The sequence below is a fragment of the Protopterus annectens genome, chromosome 12.part0 (genome assembly GCF_019279795.1).
Source record: "Protopterus annectens isolate FY-2018-M chromosome 12.part0, PAN1.0, whole genome shotgun sequence".
NCBI classification, from domain to species: domain Eukaryota; kingdom Metazoa; phylum Chordata; order Ceratodontiformes; family Protopteridae; genus Protopterus; species Protopterus annectens.
The window spans coordinates 285,984,497-286,005,372 of NC_056746.1; the positions used below are offsets into that span (position 1 = coordinate 285,984,497).

At 40.2% G+C, this 20,876-nt stretch overlaps 1 protein-coding gene across 1 annotated transcript in view; it reads left to right on the top strand.

Moving 5' to 3' along the window:
* Positions 1-20,876, top strand: part of SLX4 (SLX4 structure-specific endonuclease subunit) — a 1,828,351-nt gene that overhangs the window by 1,367,276 nt on the left and 440,199 nt on the right. Inside the window, exon 12 of the mRNA XM_044089343.1 lies at positions 4,359-6,871. Within this exon, the coding sequence (XP_043945278.1) occupies positions 4,359-6,871 (2,513 nt within the window). The remainder of the gene's footprint in view (positions 1-4,358; positions 6,872-20,876) is intronic.

Here is a 20,876-nt window from a genome sequence, read left to right on the forward strand (position 1 = left end):
GCTACATGGTGGTGGGGTAGAGAATAAGGCTTGAACCCTGTACCTTGGGCCCAAGTGACAAGAGCCTGAATTCCCTACCCACCACCATTTGTAAAATATTTGCAGATTTTTGCCTCATATTTGTTCTGTTCTTTTCCTCATAAAATCTGTGGTTTCTGTATTTTTGTTACTTAACACAGCCAGTGGTGCAGTGGTAGCATTGTTGTCTGACAGCTACAGGTTGTCTGGTTTGATTCTTGGCTGGGGTGCCTTCTGTGTGGAGTCTGCATGTCCTCCCTGTGTTTATGTGGGTTGCTCTGGTGTCCTCAGTGGATATTTGTCCCAATTTTTTTTGACTGTATTCCCCCATTATTGGCTTCGTCCAGGTTTTTTGTGCCAAGGTTGAGAGCTGTGGTGGTAACTGAACTCACTGAATATGTTTGGGGGCTGTATTCCCCCATTATTGGCTTTGTTCAGGTGTTTTGTGCTAAGATGTTGACAGCTATGGTGAGAACTGAATTCACTAAATGGTAGCCATTTAAGTTTCAGTCTTCCTTTCTTTCATAAAACAGATGATTTGGTATAGTGGCATGTTGCTCAGAGTGTTTTGCACAGGGTCCCAGGTTCAGTACTTGGCAGTGAAATGTATGGTGGTAACACAGCATTTTATTCTAACAACTTTCCAACATTATGCAAGCAATGTTTAAAATGTGTCCCCATGTTTTGGTCTTTTGCCCCCCCCCCCCCAATTTTAGATTTTTCCACATTTCTTGTGCTGCAAAGTTCAGAGATGCAGTTGAGTGTCAAGTAGATTTCACAAGAAGCTGAGAGCTGCTGGGAAACAAAAGTTTAGTGTTGCTTATGCCGAGTCTGCTTATGTTGTTAATAACACAATATGTAGTGTACTTGCTTTTGATGCAGAAGGCTGTGGGGTCTACTCCCACAGTAGGTAAATGCATTGCTCATACTGTAGTGCATTGTAAAGGGGGGTGAATGCTGCAATCCTTTTTGGTGAAGATACCTAGTAACTATGAACCTGTTATCATTTTGCCATCCATTCCCTATTGCAGTATTACTAGCTTATTGTTTTTTTAATGCAACTTAGGCAATTTATTCCTCAAGGGCAACAATCACTTTATTTGTAGCTGAAACAATGAAATATAAAGTCGTTTTCTAGCAGCAATCTCTTCATTAGTTACATATTTCTTTAATGTGGAATTATTTAGATGAATTTTACTTCTTCAGAGATTGTGCATATTTACTGATACTGGTGGAATGTAGAAGTTTGAGTAGACTTTTATGATAGGAAATGTTCTGAATTGGCAGTTTTGTCGTTATTGGTGCACACATTTTGTTTCATTGTTTACTGGAAAAATGTTCAAAACAAATTTAAAACGCCCTCTAACAACTGTACTATATTGTAAAAAGAATATAATTTAATACAATCAGGAAGGTGCATCAAAGACCACGTGTATGTTTCATGTGCAAGGGGCCTATGATTTGCAAACGGCCCAAAGTTAATCTTTATCTGCCACTGGCAAAATGTATTTTCTTTGAATGTGGGTTTCAATGAATGTGAGTTTCAAGGGCAGAGAAGTTTTAATGCTAAGTCTGTTTTCATTGTGAGATTGCATTGCTTTATTTTGCAGATATCTTAGTGTTTCTGCTGTAAAATGCAAAATAAAACTTTCAAATGAAGTCCAAATCATCGTAGAAGTAAAGCAGTATGCACATTAGTGTTTATGGTAAATGGGGTAAAATAGCCAAGTAATGGTTCATTGGAATGGCTGCGAGGGGGTGGGGGGGGGGCTCCATTCGATTATGATTTTGTGAGGGGGAAGGGCCGGCAAACTCAAAGACAGCCCCAGCTGAACTATATCTCTCAACTGTCCAGATTTTCACAGGATGAATAGATTTTTGCTTCTTATTTTTGGTTTGTTCCTCAAAAAATGCGTGGTTTTCTGGCAAATAATTTAGGAATTAAGTCACTAAATAATGATTGTCACTGAGTTTCATACTTCATAACCTTCAGAAAAATGCATGCTAAAGCAAGACCTGTTATTCTATCAATTGTGTGTTTATACAACAATTTATAGTACTGTTTATATGTTCCCCCAGTATATTTGGCCTTGTCCAGATTTCATGCATTAACAGGTTGAGAGGTACATGCAAATAAATTGCTTTATAGAATTAGGCATATCCAAACCTATCAACTGTCCCCGATTTTGGCTCAAAATGTTGCTCTTCCCCTAATAATCCCGCCGCAAAATGGCAATTTTGGAAGAAAACATGGAGGGCTTACAATTAAGAAATAACTGTAATAATCAGAGTTATAGATTACTTTTATTTCAGAAATGTATGTAGATTCTTTTATTATGTCAGCTGCTCAAGTTAGCAGTACTAATATTAAAAGGTGTCCCTTCTTTGACAAGTTCCCAGCTGTATTGTGTGGCTATTTTATATTTTTGCGTCACATTTTTGGTCCAGTTTTCATAAAATTGTGTTTTTTGGCAAATTAGTGGCAAATCATTAAAGACTGAAGTTAGAAAATAATGACAGACATTTGAGTTTCAGATTTCGTACCTTTCAGAAATTTCATACTAATGCAAGACCTGCTATTCTATTATCTTTCTAAGTTTATAAGAGCAATATTTAAAAATTGTCCTTATTTCTGGACCTTTGTCCCACTTCTATGTATGGCTCTGTCCATATTTCTTGTTCTGAGGTTGAGAGGTATGACAAATGTGTCAGGGCCATCACAGTCAGCCAGAGACATTTCAAATTGTGACATACTTGTTGCACACACCCCCCCCCCCCCCCATGTAGTGACTCTGGATGTGTCCAAACAAGGCAAGGAGCAGTTATGCAGTGTAAATGTTCAGAGTATCCCCCTATCCAAGGTAGACACAAGTGTTACTTTTATACTGTCCTTGATTTTGCAGAATGTTCTGGTTTCTGTCATATTTTTATACTGTTGATTTATGCTTATTATTACTTAGAAAGTGCCCGTTGCTCTGTGTTTAAGTAGCAATGCTTTAATGACCATCAGGTAAGCTTGTCTGAGATTGTAAGATGCAAGTAAGCTTTAATAAGCATACTGTTAAAGAATTGCCAACATTGAAAGCCTTTCTGTTGTTGCCATGCAGAGAATACTTAAATAACTAGATAATGTATAACCCTTGGGTATTGAAATGCATGATAGTGTTTGTAATAAAGGACAGGATTACATTATTTTAAGAAGCTCATTACATTTGTTGGAGACTTGCAGTCATCTTTGCAGGCATTACCTGTAAACCAAACAGAATGCCAGTCTATAATGTGTGGTCCATTACCTGTACGGTAATCCTGTAAGTAATGTATCTTGAGCTTGTTTCTTGTTTGCTTTTCATTTTTTACTTTGATCATGTTTTCCCCATGAAACAAGTAGATAGTTGTCAGGCAACAAGTCTTTTTTGGATAAGAAACATTTCTACAAGTGGGGGTATTACAGATATTGCTACTTTCAGCATTTTACTTGGTACTTTAATAAAGCTGAATATAAATTATAATTAGAACTGCAGTGCAAGGAGAAATGGTTTGAGCTGAGTGCTGCTTGTTTTTCTTATACTTGATTTTGACTGGCATTCCAGTAATGTATTTAAAAAGTAATTTATTTTTTCATGCCTCACAACCTTTTTGTTTCCATCTAGATATTAAGTAAGCTGTCATGCAGCCAATGCATTGAAATATTTTTCTTCTACACTTCATTTTGTCTTGAATGGACTCTCATAATGACGGTTTGGCACCCAGGGCAGCGTATTCAGTTAAAGTTACAGTTTTTGTGGTTTTGAGCATAGCTCCTCCCCTTTCTGGTTGACCATGCCCCTCCCATTGACCCCACCCATGCATCTGTCTCCTGCAGCCCCCCTTTGATTTGAAGTCACCAGCTGCCACTGCTGTTCTCACACTGTGAGACAGACAAAATACACAAAAGGTTATGGCATTCAGAGGTTTACCCACTGTGGCACAACTATTTGCTTTTAGTTATAAGCAGTCCACTGAGAGATGAGCAACTCTGAAGGGAGTATGATTTAAGAAGAGCTTTTTGTAGTGGGTGTGGGTCTGTAACATCTGCCTTGTACATATGTTTTATGTAACATCATAATCATGTGTTACTGTAAACAACATTTGTACATTTACATTATTCATATTACTAGTCAGACTTTGTGGAAAATAGTGCTGCTAAGATGATAACAGGCCTGTATGACGTACCTGTAAAGCAACTGTTCTTTTCTTCTACACCCAATGTCTGGAGGTTTGACTTTAAAAGTGGAGTATAGCTGTGAAAGAAGACTTTGTAAATCATATATTGAACATTGTTAAAACATTTTTTTATGCAGATTTGGTATAAATGATTTGCTGGATATTTGTAAGTCCTACACTGCATATGAAGTTGTTGCAGAAAATCATTCAGAAGATTTTCTTTGTATTGAGAATGAAGAAGAAGATGATTGCAACAACAGAGCTGAGAACTTCCAGGAACTGTTGAAGTCCATGTGGGTAGATGAAGAGGAACTGGCTGAACATCCTGAATTATTCACCGATGACCAAGAAAACATTGAACCAGAAGATGTAAATGTTGGAGATGAAGATTTAGATGAGATTTATGAATTTGCTGCCACCCAGAGAAGAATGTTGAAAAATTGTCATAATAGTAGTGAAAATGAAAAGGCTGAGAGCTACAAGAATACAAAAACAGAAGATGAACACCCTGTGTGCCAGCAGAAGAAAATTGATGGTGATGGACTGGAGAACATTGGGAACTCATACACTTGCAGTCAGAGACCATTCAAATGGGATAATGGTAGTCTAAGCATAAAATCTACAACTGAGCAAGCTTCAACTGATGTAGAAGTAACTGAGGTGAAACATGTGAATAAAAATGTAAATAACCAAGAAATAATGTCTCTAGATGCTGAAATCACATCTTCTAATACTAATAGCTACTTCGCATCACCCAAGGCAGAGATAATTGCTTTCACACCCTTAACAGACTCTAACAGAAAAAAATCAAACATTTTACAAATGCAAGACATTTGTCAGAACTCAGAATGTGATAACAGACTTGAGACGAGTTATAATCGAATGTTTTCTGATACATGGGGTGAGTTGTCTGTTTCCTCACAGAAGACAGTGGAGCTGGGAGAGAACTTTGAAGGGTTGGATAGTAAACATCGTAGATCTGCTTTTAAGAGACAAAGTAAAGTTTGTGATTTACGTGTTGATATTGATGAGTCACTGAAGTTTCATTCTTCAGTAGCTGATGCTTACAGAAATCATTCAGTAACGTCACCTTCTGTCTTTCCTGATATTGGTATGTCACCAATATGCCCATCTCCATCTAAGAAGTGTTGTGATACATCTTCTGAAAAGATACCACCCTTAAGTCATGACACAGATATAGATGTAGCACCAGAACAAAATGCTTTGTGCAAATCAGAGAATTGCTCCAGCCCAGAAGACAAGAAAGTAATAGACAGTTTGAGCTGTAAGACTATACTTGTATTAGAAGATCCAGCTGGAAAGCAGCTTCCTCAGATGATCATAAGTGATCGTGAATTTAGTCCATCAGCATTTCAGATATCCTCTCCATACAGCAGTAGAAACCAGTCATCTTTCTTGGTTAAAAAGGAAGACAATGTTATTCTTTTGTTAGAGTCTGATGATGAAATAGAAACAGAGCACAAGTCTGATTTTGAGAGACTAACTAGAGAAGATGAATGTTGCTTCAAATCAGAGAATAAAGAACCTGATGAAACAATGAGCAAACTTCTTAAGGAAAAACAGGAAAAAGCACTAGATGACAGTATTGACATGCAAGACATGAAGCCATCTTTGTGTTGTTGGAAAAGAGATGATCAAAAGCAAGACAATGCTAGCTTAGAGAGTCCTCTAGATATGTTTCATGCAACTCAGGCAAGTCCAGAATGTGTAAAACTGCAGAAATCCAGAAGCAGCGGTAGTGAAGGCAAGAGTCCACCAGAGGACAAAAGTTTGGATTCTTCTTGGTTAGTGCCGGCTACACCTTTATCTACAAGAAGTAGGCATGCTTCAACACAGACCACCCAATCTAGCTTTCTGGTAAGTCATGCAATTAAAAGGAGCAGACTTTTTGAGACTGCTGCTAAAATAGATGTTTCTTTAATCAAAATTAAACAGGAAAACATGGATGATAATATGCCTAATGTTTCTTCAAATGAGAGCATCCTGAGTGGAAACTCTGGTTGTGACAAAAAGATGGAAGAAGTGATTGCAGGTAATTCATTACATGCTAATGTATCAACAACGCTGCGTTTTGGAAGCTGTAATAGCTCAGAATACCAAACCCACTCTCACAGAACGTTTGATGCCCCCAAATTTGAGGATAAACATCAACTTTTGTTAAGTAATGACTCATTGGATAGTGTTTCTGAAGATGATAAATGTGAAGAAAAGAAAGGAGAAGGAAAGATGAACACGCATGTGTCTCCTAATGTGAGTTTCCCAGTGAGCAGTGAGTGTCGTGCATCTGACTGTGATGAGATTGACAAGTGTCAGAGTTTGAGATCTAGTTCCAAAACTTGCATGAACAAATTATACTGCACTGATGATAAAAGTCTTAGAAGTCTTGTTACCACTTCAAAAGTTAGAAATAAAACACCTATTAAATGTCATTCAGAAAAATCCAGAAGAGCAACCTTGGGCAGTTTTCAAGAACAGCATAACATTTCCACAAGTGAAAAGCAGTTCAGTTTTTCTGATTCCAAGTTCTGGGATGAATGGAATGGAGATGATATCCCAGAGGTCCTTCCACTTACACAGAGGGTTGCAGAAGTGGCCCATACCCAAAGTGTTAAGCAGCTGAAGACCCCAGGTAAATATAATTGCCTTCTGTTTGCAATGAAAGTTTGTGGCAGGTATAGCCAAAGTTGGTCAGATTTTTCCTTCTTTTTAAACCTGCTTTAGTTGCAGACAAATGCTGCTGAATCTCTGTTTTGCAAGTAAAACTAGTACAAAGAAGCAGTTTATCATGTATTAGAAGATGGGCTGTACATTTGCTTGCCTTTGTTTTACTATTATACATTCCAGTCTTGTTCACAATATTTTAGTAAATGTCTAGCAGGTGTCAGCAAACTTTACTGTGTCACTGACTAATAAAGTTGAGTTAATTTTATCTTCTGAACAACTATAATCAAAATTAAATGATCACCATGAAATGGTTGCTGCCTTTACACAGTAAACACAACATTTTCTCCATAAAAGTATGTTATTTAAATCAACAGCAAAAGTTTATTTATTTCAATGTTATAAGCACCCATGCCAAGACACTGAATATGAAACTATAAGCTAATGAGTCAGAGAGAATTGTGCAGTGCAGGTACTATAACACAGAAAGACAAACTACTTAAAATAAATTGCAGAAGTTATGAACAGTATCTCTGTTTGGGTTCGAGTAAACAAGGGGAACTTTGAAAAGAGGCCTTGAATTTACATGTCTGTATTAGAGAACTTCACTGATTCCACAGGACTTGATCTAGGTAAGTAAAAGGTAACCATCCAGAGAATTCTTGATATGAATCTTTGGAACAGCCAGCAGCCTCTCACCTCGTGACCTTAGAGAGTGCACTAGGTGACAGGGGATGAGGAGCTCCTACAAAGAGCTAGACCTAGACTGTACAGGCACAGAAGTCAAAATCAGGATCTTAAGCACTAACCTTTCATGACTGGCAACAATTCCAGATCCCATAACACCATATTAATATGACTAGTGTGGGAACTCCAAGCAAAAGCCTGGGAGTGGAATGCTGCACATATTGCAGCCATAGCTTGGTCGTTGTTTTTAAGCCTGAGGTAAAGAACATTGCAGAAGACCTGGCAAGAAAGAAGACATGAGGGCATGAACTACATTGGCAGAATCCAGACAAATAAATAAGGTGTTTGATCTGGTTGATATTTTTTCACTTGGGAATATGATATGATCTGATGTAATTTTTATTCATTCATCAGCTGTTGGGTTTGGATCTGATCCTCTAATCCAACTCTGCCACTTCTTCCAGCTTGTGAAACACTGAGCACTTTGGAGCCAGATGAGACTCTGAGATGTAACATCGGCGCCAGCTCTAGGGTGTTCGATTCAACTCCGAACATAACTCAGATCTCATTTGCCACTGTAGTATACAGATGCGGTCACTGATGACTCTCAAATGAGTGTTACATTGTTTTTGTGAGTTAGGATTATTTTCTTTGTAATAGATTTCCTCTCTATTCTCTCTTTCTATTACCCTTTACTGTTTAAAGTTAAATCCTTTACTCCTTGAGTATATCTTAGTTACTATTGTTGGTATTTCTGTAGTGCTTTTATAGTACCTTGATTGCCATTGTTGGCATTTTTCTCCTCTTTCCTTTTTGACTATTAAAAAAAAAAAAACTTTACCTAACTGTTCCTCTTCCTTAGCTGTTACTACGTGTGATAAGCCTTCAGGCATTAAAAAGCTCTTGGCCTGCTGCCATAAAATTCCTAATTCGAATGGCACACTAAGTGCATCTACTGCTTAGGCCCTTCAAATCTTGACTCGGATTGTGACATATGTAAAGGGTTTATTTCCTGCTCATTAATAGATAGAAAAAATAAGTTGATTCTTAGAGAATTGCTACCCTCCAAACCTGCTTCTACAGCCTCTGGGGCTCAAAGCCCAAAAGAGTTGATAAAAAAGGAGAGTCCCTGTCTAAAGAATCATGAAAAAGATCTGTGAATCAGTCTACTTCTACAGCACTGGTATCTGAACCTCCTGTTAAAGTGGCAAAATTGGATCCGAGACCTAGATCTGAAAAGTGTCCTTGGATGTAGTCACCTCAGCTTCTGACAGATCGGATCTTTTCTCAGCTCTTGTCCCTTTTTTTTAGAACAATCTCGTAGGCACCATTCAAAACCATCTTCCATGACCTCATCCATTCGATCTTCCAAGAGCCTTACAGAAGCTGGTGTGGACAGGGTGATAAGGAAGTTCCTCAGGAAGCAGATCCAAATGGGAATTTTCCTGGCTCTGACCCCGTCAGGTCCAGAGACCTTTGTCAGTACTACTCCTCCACTGTTAACTCCTTCTCTGATACAACCTTCAGTTTCAGAGTCATCGGATCCAAAGGTCCTGCAGTTCACCTTGGATCTGAAGATGTTGGCATCTTTGAACTCCGATGGTGTCTGTGAGTGGTCCAGAACTGAACACTTCAGAGCCAGACAACTCTCTGAGCCATAATGTCAGCGCTGGCTCCAGGGTGTTGGATTCGATTCTGAAGCTGTTGGAGCCATCTCTGCCCCTTGGAGCCTTGGAGCTGGACAGCTCAGACCGGACTCTTTTCTTGAGTAGTTTGCTTTCAGGGCGAAGGGAGCCTATGATCCATAAGCCTGCCTTATTAGATCTGTCGGTGTTCTTTTCTGCCTTTGAGGTAGTGGAGAGAGCTTTCTCTGTTCCCAGAGTTCAGACTTTTCTCTACAGCTCTGACTACCCATTTCCATTCAATTCTGCATCTAGAGCCTCAGTCATCTGTTCCCTGGGACAGCCAGCCCAAAACAGTCTTCAGACAGCCCAGCAGGGTATAGTAATGACTTCTGGAGCATCCCACTGAAGAGGTCCCTAGGAAGAGGAAATGTAAAAGGAGACACTTAGATTCTCCGCAGGAGTCTGTCACAGAGGATACTGACTTTGATTAAGGGGAAGGGTCTGCTAGATCACCACCCAATGACGTCTCATTTAGAGACATCTTAAAACTCCTGAAACAAAGGGGTGGTTGGTCTCCTGATAACCCTTCCCAAGAGGAGTCGGTGTTACTGGAGGCTTTTGGCACTGGTCTGTCTACCTCCTGGGTGACTTTGCCCCTGTTGAGCTCATTGATTTGGTCTCTTGATGGGTATGGAAGGAGCATGACATGATTGAGTCTATCCCTAAGAGACCAGATAGGATCCTAGCACCACTTAAGGCTAGAACATATTGGAATACGGGAGTAGCTGTTGATGTCATTGTTATAGTAGCAGCCTCTAAGAAGGAAATGGCAGAAGTTCCTCTTTCCACCCCATAACAGAGAGTCTAGAGCACTGGACAGATTTGGAAAGCATGTCTGTGCTTCAGTGACCTTCGCTCTTAGGTCACTGAATTACTTGGCACATTTTACGAAACTTCAGAGGGATTTGATTAAAGAACTTTCCTAATCCATCTCTGGGATTGCATCCCTTGAGGTAGAAAGCACTGTTTCCAAGCAGTTGGCTACCCATAAGTCCATTTCAAACTTGTCCATGAGGCTCATCTCCCACGTGGCTGAAGGTACCTCACTGCAGTTGGTTCAGACATTTCCATCAGAAGACATGCCTGGATGTGGTTGTGTGACTGATGGAACCCTTCAAATCTTCTTTTTGTCAGTGCCCCTTTTGACAGAAGTTCCTTATTTGGCCCCAGAGTTGAAGACACACTCTAGGTGTGAGCAGGAAGGAAAAACCCTGTCTGCTGTGGGCATACATTTTTCATCCCATCAACAGATCTTTTGTAGGAACCATTGAGGCAGACAGAAAATGTGGTTCAAAAAGTCCCAGGGTCTTTTTCAATGACATGATCCATGTGGAGACCGTTCCCCCAGGGGTAGAGGGAGGACCTTTAATGGAAGATCCTGTCCCAGCGGCAGAGGGGGTCCACATAACCAGGGATCTAGGGATACTTTCTCTGACAGATCCTATCAGCACTTCTGAAAAGAGTCCTGACTGTCTGTTTCTGGAGGTAGTCAGGAGGTGTTTACCTGTACCAGAGAACCTGGCTAGAAATTACAAAAGATTCATGAGTACGAAGGATAATATCCATACATCATATAATCCCATTTCCCCATTCACTCCCTCTAATAGTAAACAAAATCCCTGATGTTCCACCCAATCAGAGGGAAGCAGCAGCACTAGAAATAAACATGCTACTAGAAAAAAAAAATAATTCAAGAGTTCCCCCTGGCCAGAAAGAGTCTGAAACATATTCAAGATTCTTTCTTAGTGCTTAAGTAAACATGGGACTGGAGACCAAACTTCAGTCTCAACAAACTAAATCGATCCATTGAGTATATAAAGTTCCAGATGGTCACGGTTCAGTCCATTCTGCCCTTTCTACACAAGTATGACTGGATGTGCTCTTTAGAACTTAAGGATGCATACTATCATGTAAAAAAGAACAGATGGTCCAGGAGATATCCACGCTTCTGTCTGGGAGCCAGTCATTAGCAGTTCAGAGCTCTACCCTTTGGTTTCACCACAGCCCCTAGGATGTTTACCAAACGTATGGGTGTAGTTTGCAGCTCACTTGAGACTGCAGGGGTTCCGAGTATTTCCATATGTTGACGACTGGCTCATAACCACTCTTATCAGGTATCATCTGTTTCAAACTTGGGACTACTTACTCCAGTTATGGTCCTGTGTGGGGATTTTTGTCAGTTACAAAAAAATCTCAACTCGAACCAACTCAAATATCAGAATTTGTTGGTGCTGTGTTCAATACTTTCACTCAAACAACTTCTCTTCCCTTTGTCCAGGGTTGAAACAATTCAGTTCCAGGTCAAAAAGATTTTTCAGAGTTCTCTTTCAGGTTATCTGATTCTCCAAGCATAAGGATCCAAGTCAGCAGCAGTCATTCTAGTACTACTGGCAAGGTACCATGTGAGGATCTTTCAATGGACACTCGCAACTCAATTGTCCCCTTGCCAACAACCATTATCTAGTCAAGTCAAAGTAATGCAAGCTTGCAAAAATTACCTTCTGTGGTGCATCCATTCCAGTGAAATACAAGAAGGCCATCCCTTTGATGTTCTTCGTGTTTCACTGTTGCAGTCATTACATTTGGGTAATCTGCTGGCACGTGGCCCTCAGTCGGCCTGATTAACAAAGTCTTGGGTCCTCCGTCGGTTGCTGTCCCTTCTTCCATGACATCAGGTCGTTAGGGGTGTAAAACATGCAGCCAACGCCATTTTCATCAGTCTTTCTTGCTGCACAGTGTCAGAAGCAGTTCGCAAGTGCCGGTCGGCCGACTCCAGCAATTTTCGTTTTCGAGTTTCAGAACCGAAGTCTTCAACCTAAAGCTAAGTACCCCGTTGGGGAAACTTTTTCTTGCTCCTTACCAATGTCAGTAAAAGTTAATAATTGTATTACTTGTGGGAAGCAAATACCTCATAAGGATTTTCATTTGTACTGTATTCCTTGCCTGGGCCCTGACCACAACGTGCCTTGCTGTCGGTTTTGTGCTAAATTTAACCAACGCAGTATTAAGCGTCAGTATATTTTTGCATCTAAATATTTTGGCTCAAGATTTAACTATCCTGAAATGTCGTCAGTTAGCAATCCGACTACCAGAGTTCACAAAAAAGCACAAAGAAAAAGACAGAGACAGACCGTCGAGGTCCAAAACCAACGATGAAGCTTCTCCTAAGCCAGTCGCCGGTTCGCTGGTACTCAGTGAGGTGCTTTCACAGCCCCTGATACCCACTACTTTTGATTCGCAGGCCTCTGCTGAGACCCATTCGGAGTCCAGTATGCCGCAAGACACTTTAAGTATTGAACCTGCGGATGTCTCTACCTTAGATGGGTCCAGAGCCGCTGCGCAGGCACCGGCTTCTGAGGGTGTTTTCAGGCCTAAAGATTTGTATATTAAACCAACGCCATCTTCAAAACCAAGGCCAAAACCAACTTCTATGTCTAAAAAAACTACGCTTGTTCCACGTGCACAGGCCCCTATGCCTAAAAGCAAATCATCAAAATGGCTGAGGATTTAATTACCTTGATCAGGGGTTCCCAATCCCCTCCTGCTAAGAGGCCTAGGCAAGGCACTAATTATGAATCTTCAGATCAGGTTTCCATTTCTTCTGATTCCTCTTCTGATCAGGAGTTATCTATTCCACCTTATGAGGACTCTGATGCAGAAGTATCCATCCCTTCTGCTTCTCCTCCTGAGGATTTTTCTTTTGGAGAAACATTGCATACCTTAAGGGAACATTTTCATTGGGAGAGTCAGGATTTTTCAGAATCCAAAAAGAGGCTTAGGGATTTGCTACTTCCTCAGCATTGGCCTTTGGCTATACCTCCTGTTCTAGACATTGTTGATGATGTTTTCTCAGAATCCAGCATGACTCCTGATTCCCTGCCTCCGGCTCCTAGTAAGCCAGACAGATATTACAGGGTTCCTGACTCCCACAAATTCCTTTTTAAAAACCCTACTGCTGACCCTGAAACAATTTCACAGGGTCCCAAGGGTGTTAAGGCTTCTACTGCTAAAAATCCTACCCCTTCTGATAGAGACTCCAGGGCGCTGGATAGATGGAGTAAGAAGGTTTACACTTTTGCAACCCTGGCAATCAGGGCTTTAAACTGTCAATTTCATATGCTTAAATATCAGCAGCATGTCATGGGCTTACTTAAACAGAAAATGATGTTGATTTCTGACTGTGTGGAAAATAAAGAGTTACAGGATTTATTGCATTCAGGTGAACAAGTTGGAAAGCATACTTTGCAATGTGAACTCCCACAAATTCGCTCAGAAACTCCAGTAGAAGGCCCGCACCACAAACGAATAAAGAAAAATATTGAAAGTTGATTTATTATTTTATTCAAGAACCAGGTCTATGGTTCTTGAATAAAATAATAAATCAACTTTCAATATTTTTCTTTATTCGTTTGTGGTGCAGGCCCTCTATTGGAGTTTCTGAGTGAATTTGTGGGAGTTTACGTGTGACAGTTTTTCGCCCTCATCTCCCTTTTGTTTGGATACTTTGCAATGTGGTTTTGATTCCTTGGGGGTCTCTTGTAGGGCCGCTGTAACTGGATCTGTGATAAGAAGACATGCTTGGCTCAAGGAGCAAAATCTGCCTGATCATGTTAAAGCAAAATTGTTGGATGCTCCTTTACAACAGGACAGTCTATTTGGTAATAAGGCAGAAGAAGTTTTGAAAAAGATGGAAGACAAAGCTAAATCTATGCAAACTGTAAAAGATTTCCTACAAGTGCAGCCAGCCGGGTTCAGTAGGCACTGGCCTACTAAGAATTGGTCCTTTCCAGTACCCACCAGAGCTGCTCAGGTCAAACCCAGACACTCCAACGGCTCCAGGTTTCAGTCACAAAGAACTTACAGAACAAAACAATGGGGTGGCTCCACCTCCAAATCTGGAAGTAACAAGGCACCTCCCTATGATAAACAGTCTCAATGACTTTCCTCTGCCATTTCCAAGCACTTATCTTTTGGCAGCCCCTTTGGGGGGAAAACTAGCACTTCATGCACAAAATTGGCATCTAATTACCCAGGACAAGTGGGTTTTAAATATAGCATCCCAGGGATACAGATTTCATTTCAACACATTGCCAATTCCAAAGGGATGGCCAGATTTGCCTCCAAATCAGTGGGCAAAGGCCCAGAAACAAGTTATGTCCCTCATGAATATGGGGGCTATTCAACTAGTACCAGAAAAGGAAAAGGGACAAGGTTTTTACTCAAGACTTTTCCTAGTACCCAGAAAAGACAAGTCATGGCATCCAGTTCTGGACTTATCCATTCTAAATACATTCCTGGACATTCCAAAATTCAAGATGCTGACTACAAGTTACTGCTTATGCTAGGCAAGGATGCCTGGTTGGTAACTCTAGACTTAAAAGAGGCTTACCTGCATATCCCAATCAGAGAATCTTGCAGAAGATACCTCCGCTTCAAAGCAGGCTATTTGCATTACCAGTTCTCTGCACTGCCCTTTGACTTATCTACTGCGCCCAGGGTCTTCACAAAGTGCCTGGCACCAGTAATTTTATGTTGCAGACAAAGAAACATTCAAATTTGTCCTTATCTGGATGATTGTCTAATTCAGGCAGAAAACAAGGACACTCTTCTACAGCATCTGGCGTTTGTAAAAGGCTTCTAACTTGCCTAGGGTACACCATAAACGCAAATAAATCACAACTGTTACCCTCTCAAAAAATTACATTCCTGGGTGCAAGCTTGAATACAACTGCTCAGATGACTTACCTCACGCCAGAAAAACAAATCCATTTGATGACTTACTTCAAACAAGTGGCCACAAAAACCCAGTTATCTGCAAGACAAATTCTGCAGGCGTTGGGGTTCATGGCTTCCTGCATTCTTCTAATTCCATATGCAAGACTGCATATGAGAAAACTTCAATGGTACCTAAAAAGCTTATGGAGTCAACATTGTCACAGCCTGGAAACAATGATTCCTATCATTTCTTGCCTGCAGCAAGAGTTCCTACGGTGGACAGAGGCCTGTCACCAAAACAAGGGACTGTCATTCATTCCACCCCTTGCCACCCAAACCCTGACTACAGACGCATCAGACTATGCTTGGGGGTGTATCTGGCAGGGAGATGCATTCAGGGCGAATGGAGCCCAATTCAAATGCACCTACATATCAATCAGAAAGAGATGCTAGCTGTACAGAATGCTTTGACAGCTTTCAAGGACTTTCTTCATCCAGGACAACTACTGATAAAGACGGACAACACCACAGTCATGTGGTACATAAACAAGCATGGGGTACCCATTCCTACCCCCTTTGCAGACTAGCCATGGCTTTGTGGAACATGGCCTTGACTTACCAAATACATCTACAAGCTTAATTCCTGCCAGGAGAGCAAAATACTCTGGCAGACGAACTAAGCAGAAATGTTATGGACCCACACGAATTGAAACTAGATCCGCAAATCTTCAGCATGTTGACATGCAAATGGGGGAGCCCAGACATAGATCTTTTTGCCTCACCCCAAAACTATCAGTTGGACAAATTCTGCACAAGAATCCATCACAAAAAAGCTTGGAAAGTGGATGCTCTATCCTTCAGCTGGAAAAACCTGTCAGTCTATGCCTTTCCCCCTCTGCCGTTGCTCTCCAAGGTATTACTAAAAGTCAGACAGGAAAAAACAAAAATGATTCTGATTGCTCCAGACTGGCCTCGCCAACACTGGTACCCGCTCCTATGCAGTATGTCGCACCTTCCTCCCTGGTACTTGCCTCAGACACCTTATCTACTGTCTCAGCAAAACTATCAAATTCTACACACTCAGCTCCAAACTCTGAATCTTGCAGCATGGCTAATCAACTAATTTCACCAGTTACATCTCTCAGCAAACCTGTGATGGATGTAATTTTGGAGGCTAGAAGGCCTAGTACTAGCAAATCTTATGCTGATAAATGGAAAAGATTATGTGCCTGGAATCAGGCACAAGGAATAAGCACAGCAATGCCCAATATTCCTCAGATTCTGCAATATTGAACTGAGATGCTTCACAAGGGCCTGTCTTTCTCTTCCATAAAAATCCATGCCTCTGCCATTTCAACTCATTACAACACAGAGCCTTCCCTCTTTTTTCACCCCCTGCTTAAGCAGTATCTCAGAGGGACCAAAAATTTAAGACTTCCCAGGAGAGCACCAACTCCTGCATGGGACCTCAGTTTTGTGTTGGAAAAGCTCACCTTACCTCCTTTTGAGCCAGCTGCTACTGCGGACATAAAATTTCTCTCTTGGAAGACAGCTTTTCTTTTAGCAGTCACTTCAGCTAGAAGGATTTCAGAACTACAGGCTCTCATGGCAGTGGAGCCTTTTATTATTTTCTACCCGGACAGGTTAGTGTCAGGACCAATCCATCCTTTATGCCTAAAGTGGTATTTAGTGTGGCTCTTAATCAGACCATCTGCCAGCTTTTTTCCAAAATCCACAGAACAAGGGGGAGCGAATTCTGCATTCATTGGATGTACACAGACAACTAAGATTCTACTTGAACAAGACAAAATCTCTAAGAAAATCTGAGCAGCTGCTGTGGTGGCATTTGCTTCAGGGGCAGAGGGAAAGGCTATGTCAAAGCAGACTATTTCAAAATGGATAAGCCATTGCATTCGTTTTTGCTACATGCATCATGGTAAACCTGTCCCCAAGGGGAACAGATCCCTTTCCACCAGGGCTGCATCTACTTCTGCAGCCTTTCTCAGAGGGGTTCCTACCAGAGACATTCTAGAAGCTGCTACCTGGAGCTCAGTTCATACGTTCACCAAGCATTACCATGTACCTCTCTTCTCTAAATCCAGAGCAGGATTTGCCACTGCTGTCCTGCAGGGCTTTTTAGCTGCACCTAATGCTCTATAATTCCTTCCTCCCAAGTATAGCTTTGGGATTCTACCCAAATGTAATGACTGCAACAGTGAAACACGAAGGACATAGTACAGTTGTGTACACTTACCATAAATGTATATGTTCAAGTGTATTCACTGTTGCAGTCCTGGTTACCCACCCGTCAGCCCCCTACTGTTGTCTTTTTATACCTGTTCTTTCTGTTACTCTGCTCAAAAGCTTTTTTATTGTATTTGATTTTATTTGGAAGTATATTTTTTGTGTTCTAAATTATATGTATATATATATATATATATGTGTGTGTGTATATATATATATATATATATATATATATATATATATATATAGCTCCCATTTTGAGGGGCACTTGACATCTGGGGCAAGAAAAACTGATGAAAATGGCGTCGGCTGCATGTTTTATACCCCTGATGACCTGATGTCATGGAAGAAGGGACAGCAACCAACGCAGGACCCAAGACTTTGTTAATCAGGCCGACTGAGGGCAACCTGCCAGCAGATTACCCAAATGTAATGACTGCAACAGTGAATGCACTCGAACATCTACATTTATGGTAAGTGTACATAACTGTACTTTTCCCTCAACCCAAGGCGCCACAGTGACCATGGATGCCTCTCAGATCAGGTGGGGGGGGCACTTCTTGGGAGGATGGTCTAAGGCGCATGATCCCCTGAAGAGGCCAACATGCATATCGAGTTTCCTGGAAATGACAGCTGCCCTCCTAGCATTGCAGTCCTTTCAAGACACTCTCAAAGCCAGGACTATTGCGAACCAAACATTCAATATGTCAGTAGTCTGGTTCATCAACAAACAAGGGGGAACCAGATCTTACCTGTCGCTTTCATGTCTGGGAAATAAATAGAGAGTCTTTGTGAGTTCTGTTCAAGCAGTTTTATTTCATACAAACACATTACTACTGTTGGCTATTGACTTTAACTTAAGTAACTTATATACAAGCTAATAACTGTGATCATGCATGCTCACTCCCTGCCTGCTCCTTCAGAATGGCACTAGGGGGTTGCATGTGTGTGGGTTATATACTTGCATGTACAGCCTTGCATGCTTCTTAAAGATGTAGCAGACACTTTACACTATGATCTACATCCTCCCTCTTTGAGAAATGCATGAATATGGTTAACCTGTGATTTTGGCATGCAAAAATCACAGGTTAACCATATTCATGCATTATACAGTATTAGATATACATATATTTACAAACAAGTCCACGTTGCTGTATATTTCACACTTGGCTTAGACACTTGTCCATATTGTGTGACATAAAACTGGCTATTAGATTTAGCAACTGGAACAGTTTCCATAAAATGGTTGACCTGTGGAATCTTCAAATCACTTTCTGGAATGGAGTCAGAATTTTGAACACATTCTGGTCTGGAAACAGTGTCTAACTTGCTTTTCAGTTTAGAGTCCACATCAGATACAATGTTGTGATTGCAATGATGATGATGACTCTGGCACAGGAAGACGATGTTTGTGATTCCTCCTCGTTCGGAATTTACCAAGTAAGATCTCGGCTCTGCACAGATGCCTTTAATCTGTCCTATTCGATCAAAACTTTTTGTTGTCTGGATTCGTACCCTCTGTCCTTCCCTCAATGGATGAAGTAATCTGTTTGATCGATTGTAACTAGAGTTCAGGATATTATGCTTTGTAAACAATTGAGTCTTGATGACGCATTCATTTCTGTTCACATATATTACTCTAAAACTGAACTTTAAAAAAAATATATATAACACATAACAGGTATTTAAAAAACTTGGAGTATATGTATATAATATGTACATTGTTTTGTGATCGTAAAATATCCCAGCAATAAAAAAATATATTACTACAACCTAACCAAGGTTGTGTAAACCTATATTGTGGTTGCCCAAGGGAAATAATGCAAGCTTATAATTGCCAGTAGCAAGATGTCATTGTGTGTGGATGACTGTAATCTTTTTGCTTTTTTAATTAAATATGGTTTAATTGAAATATGGTCATTGATCCCTGGGTAACTGGTTGCATTCAATTTAGTCTGCCAATAAGTCGCCCAGCAACACAACCTGTTTTCCCAGACCCCTCCCCTAGGGTCATTTACTACTTGTTCAAGAATTCCAAACCTAAACCCATTATGTGTTGTTTCAGCTTGTAGGTGCATGTAAAGTGCATTATTCATATTTTTCTTTCTGATATTGTAGGTATGTTCATATATTCGTTTACTTAATGCCCTTTCAGATTTGCCTACATAAAAACTGGGGCAGTCCCTGCAAATAGCTAAGTAAACAATGCCCCTAGTCTGGCAATTACCCCTCACAAAAGTAATTCTACTATTCATACTATTTTCCAAAGTAATTTGCTCTTTATCAATAATATACCTACAATAAGAGCACCTACCACATTTCTTGGTCCCTACCCCTAAATCTTTTGCAACTACCTTTTTATTCATCTCAAATAATTTCTTCAAATTTACCCTCGTCTTGTAAACAAAGCAGGGTGAATTACCTACTCTGTTTACAATTTCTTGATTGTATTTTAACATCTTCCAGTTAGATTCTACAATCCTTTTGACTTCACCAGAAAAAACTGTTGTACTGAGCTACCAATGCTCTCCCGAAGTTATTTTCAGCATCATTTTTTGTCTTTAAAATATGTTGTGTGTTACCCAACAAAGGAACATATTTTACACCCCATCCATTAATAATTTCCAAGCATGTTTTAACTATCAGTTTTTCTGGATAACCTCTTTCCCTGAAAAAAAATCTGAAATTAGTTCGATCTCAGATAAGTCATATCTGTCCGAGGTCATTCTGGCCGCCCTGACCATCTGACCCTTTAATATACACTTCTTTTTTGCTTCCAGGGGTGTGCACTCGAGTATGGAAGGTATGAATTACTAAAAGTATCTTTACGATGTATTTTAGATTTTAACTTGCCCTCAGATTTCTCTATCCTAACATCCAAATAGTCCATTTTGTTGGAATCCATTTTATAAGTGAACCTCAGAAATTCTGTAGTAGAGTTTAAATAATTTATAAAAGGGAACCACAAGTTCTACATTGCCTTCCCAAATAACAAAAATGTCATCCAGAAAATGTCTGTTTGATGTACTTTCAAAAATCAGAACCAAAAACATGACTGATTTCCCATTTTAATAAAACCAAATTGGCATAAGTGGGGGCACATGCTGCCCCCACAGCCACGCCCTTGATCTGTTTAAATGTCTCCCCTTCAAAATAAATGAAATTGTGTTCCAGTACTATTCTCATAAGTTCCACTAAAACATCTACATCAGCCTTGCAGATTGACTGTTTCTCACCTAAAAGTTCTGTAAACCTATCTAAGCCTTCCTCTACTGGAATACATGAAAAAAGATCAACCACATCAATGGCCAGAAAATAGTCTTCACAACTGACTTTGGTAGGTGTCAAACTATTCAAAAAATCCCAAGAGTCTTTCAATAAATGTTCATAATCTTTTAAGTGTTTTAAGGAAAAATCCAGAAAGGTAGCTATAGGATAAGTTTTTGATTCCTCACCAGCAACAATGGGTCTGGAAGGGGGGGGGGGTCTATGGTGCTCTTGTGAATCTTAGGAATGCCAAAAAAAGATGCTATCCTAGGTTTTTTGTTCTGCAAAATCCCCCCTACCCTGAGATCTAAACTATTATCTAGTAATAATTTTTCAATAATCAAATCAATTTTTCTATAAGAAATATTAATCTCA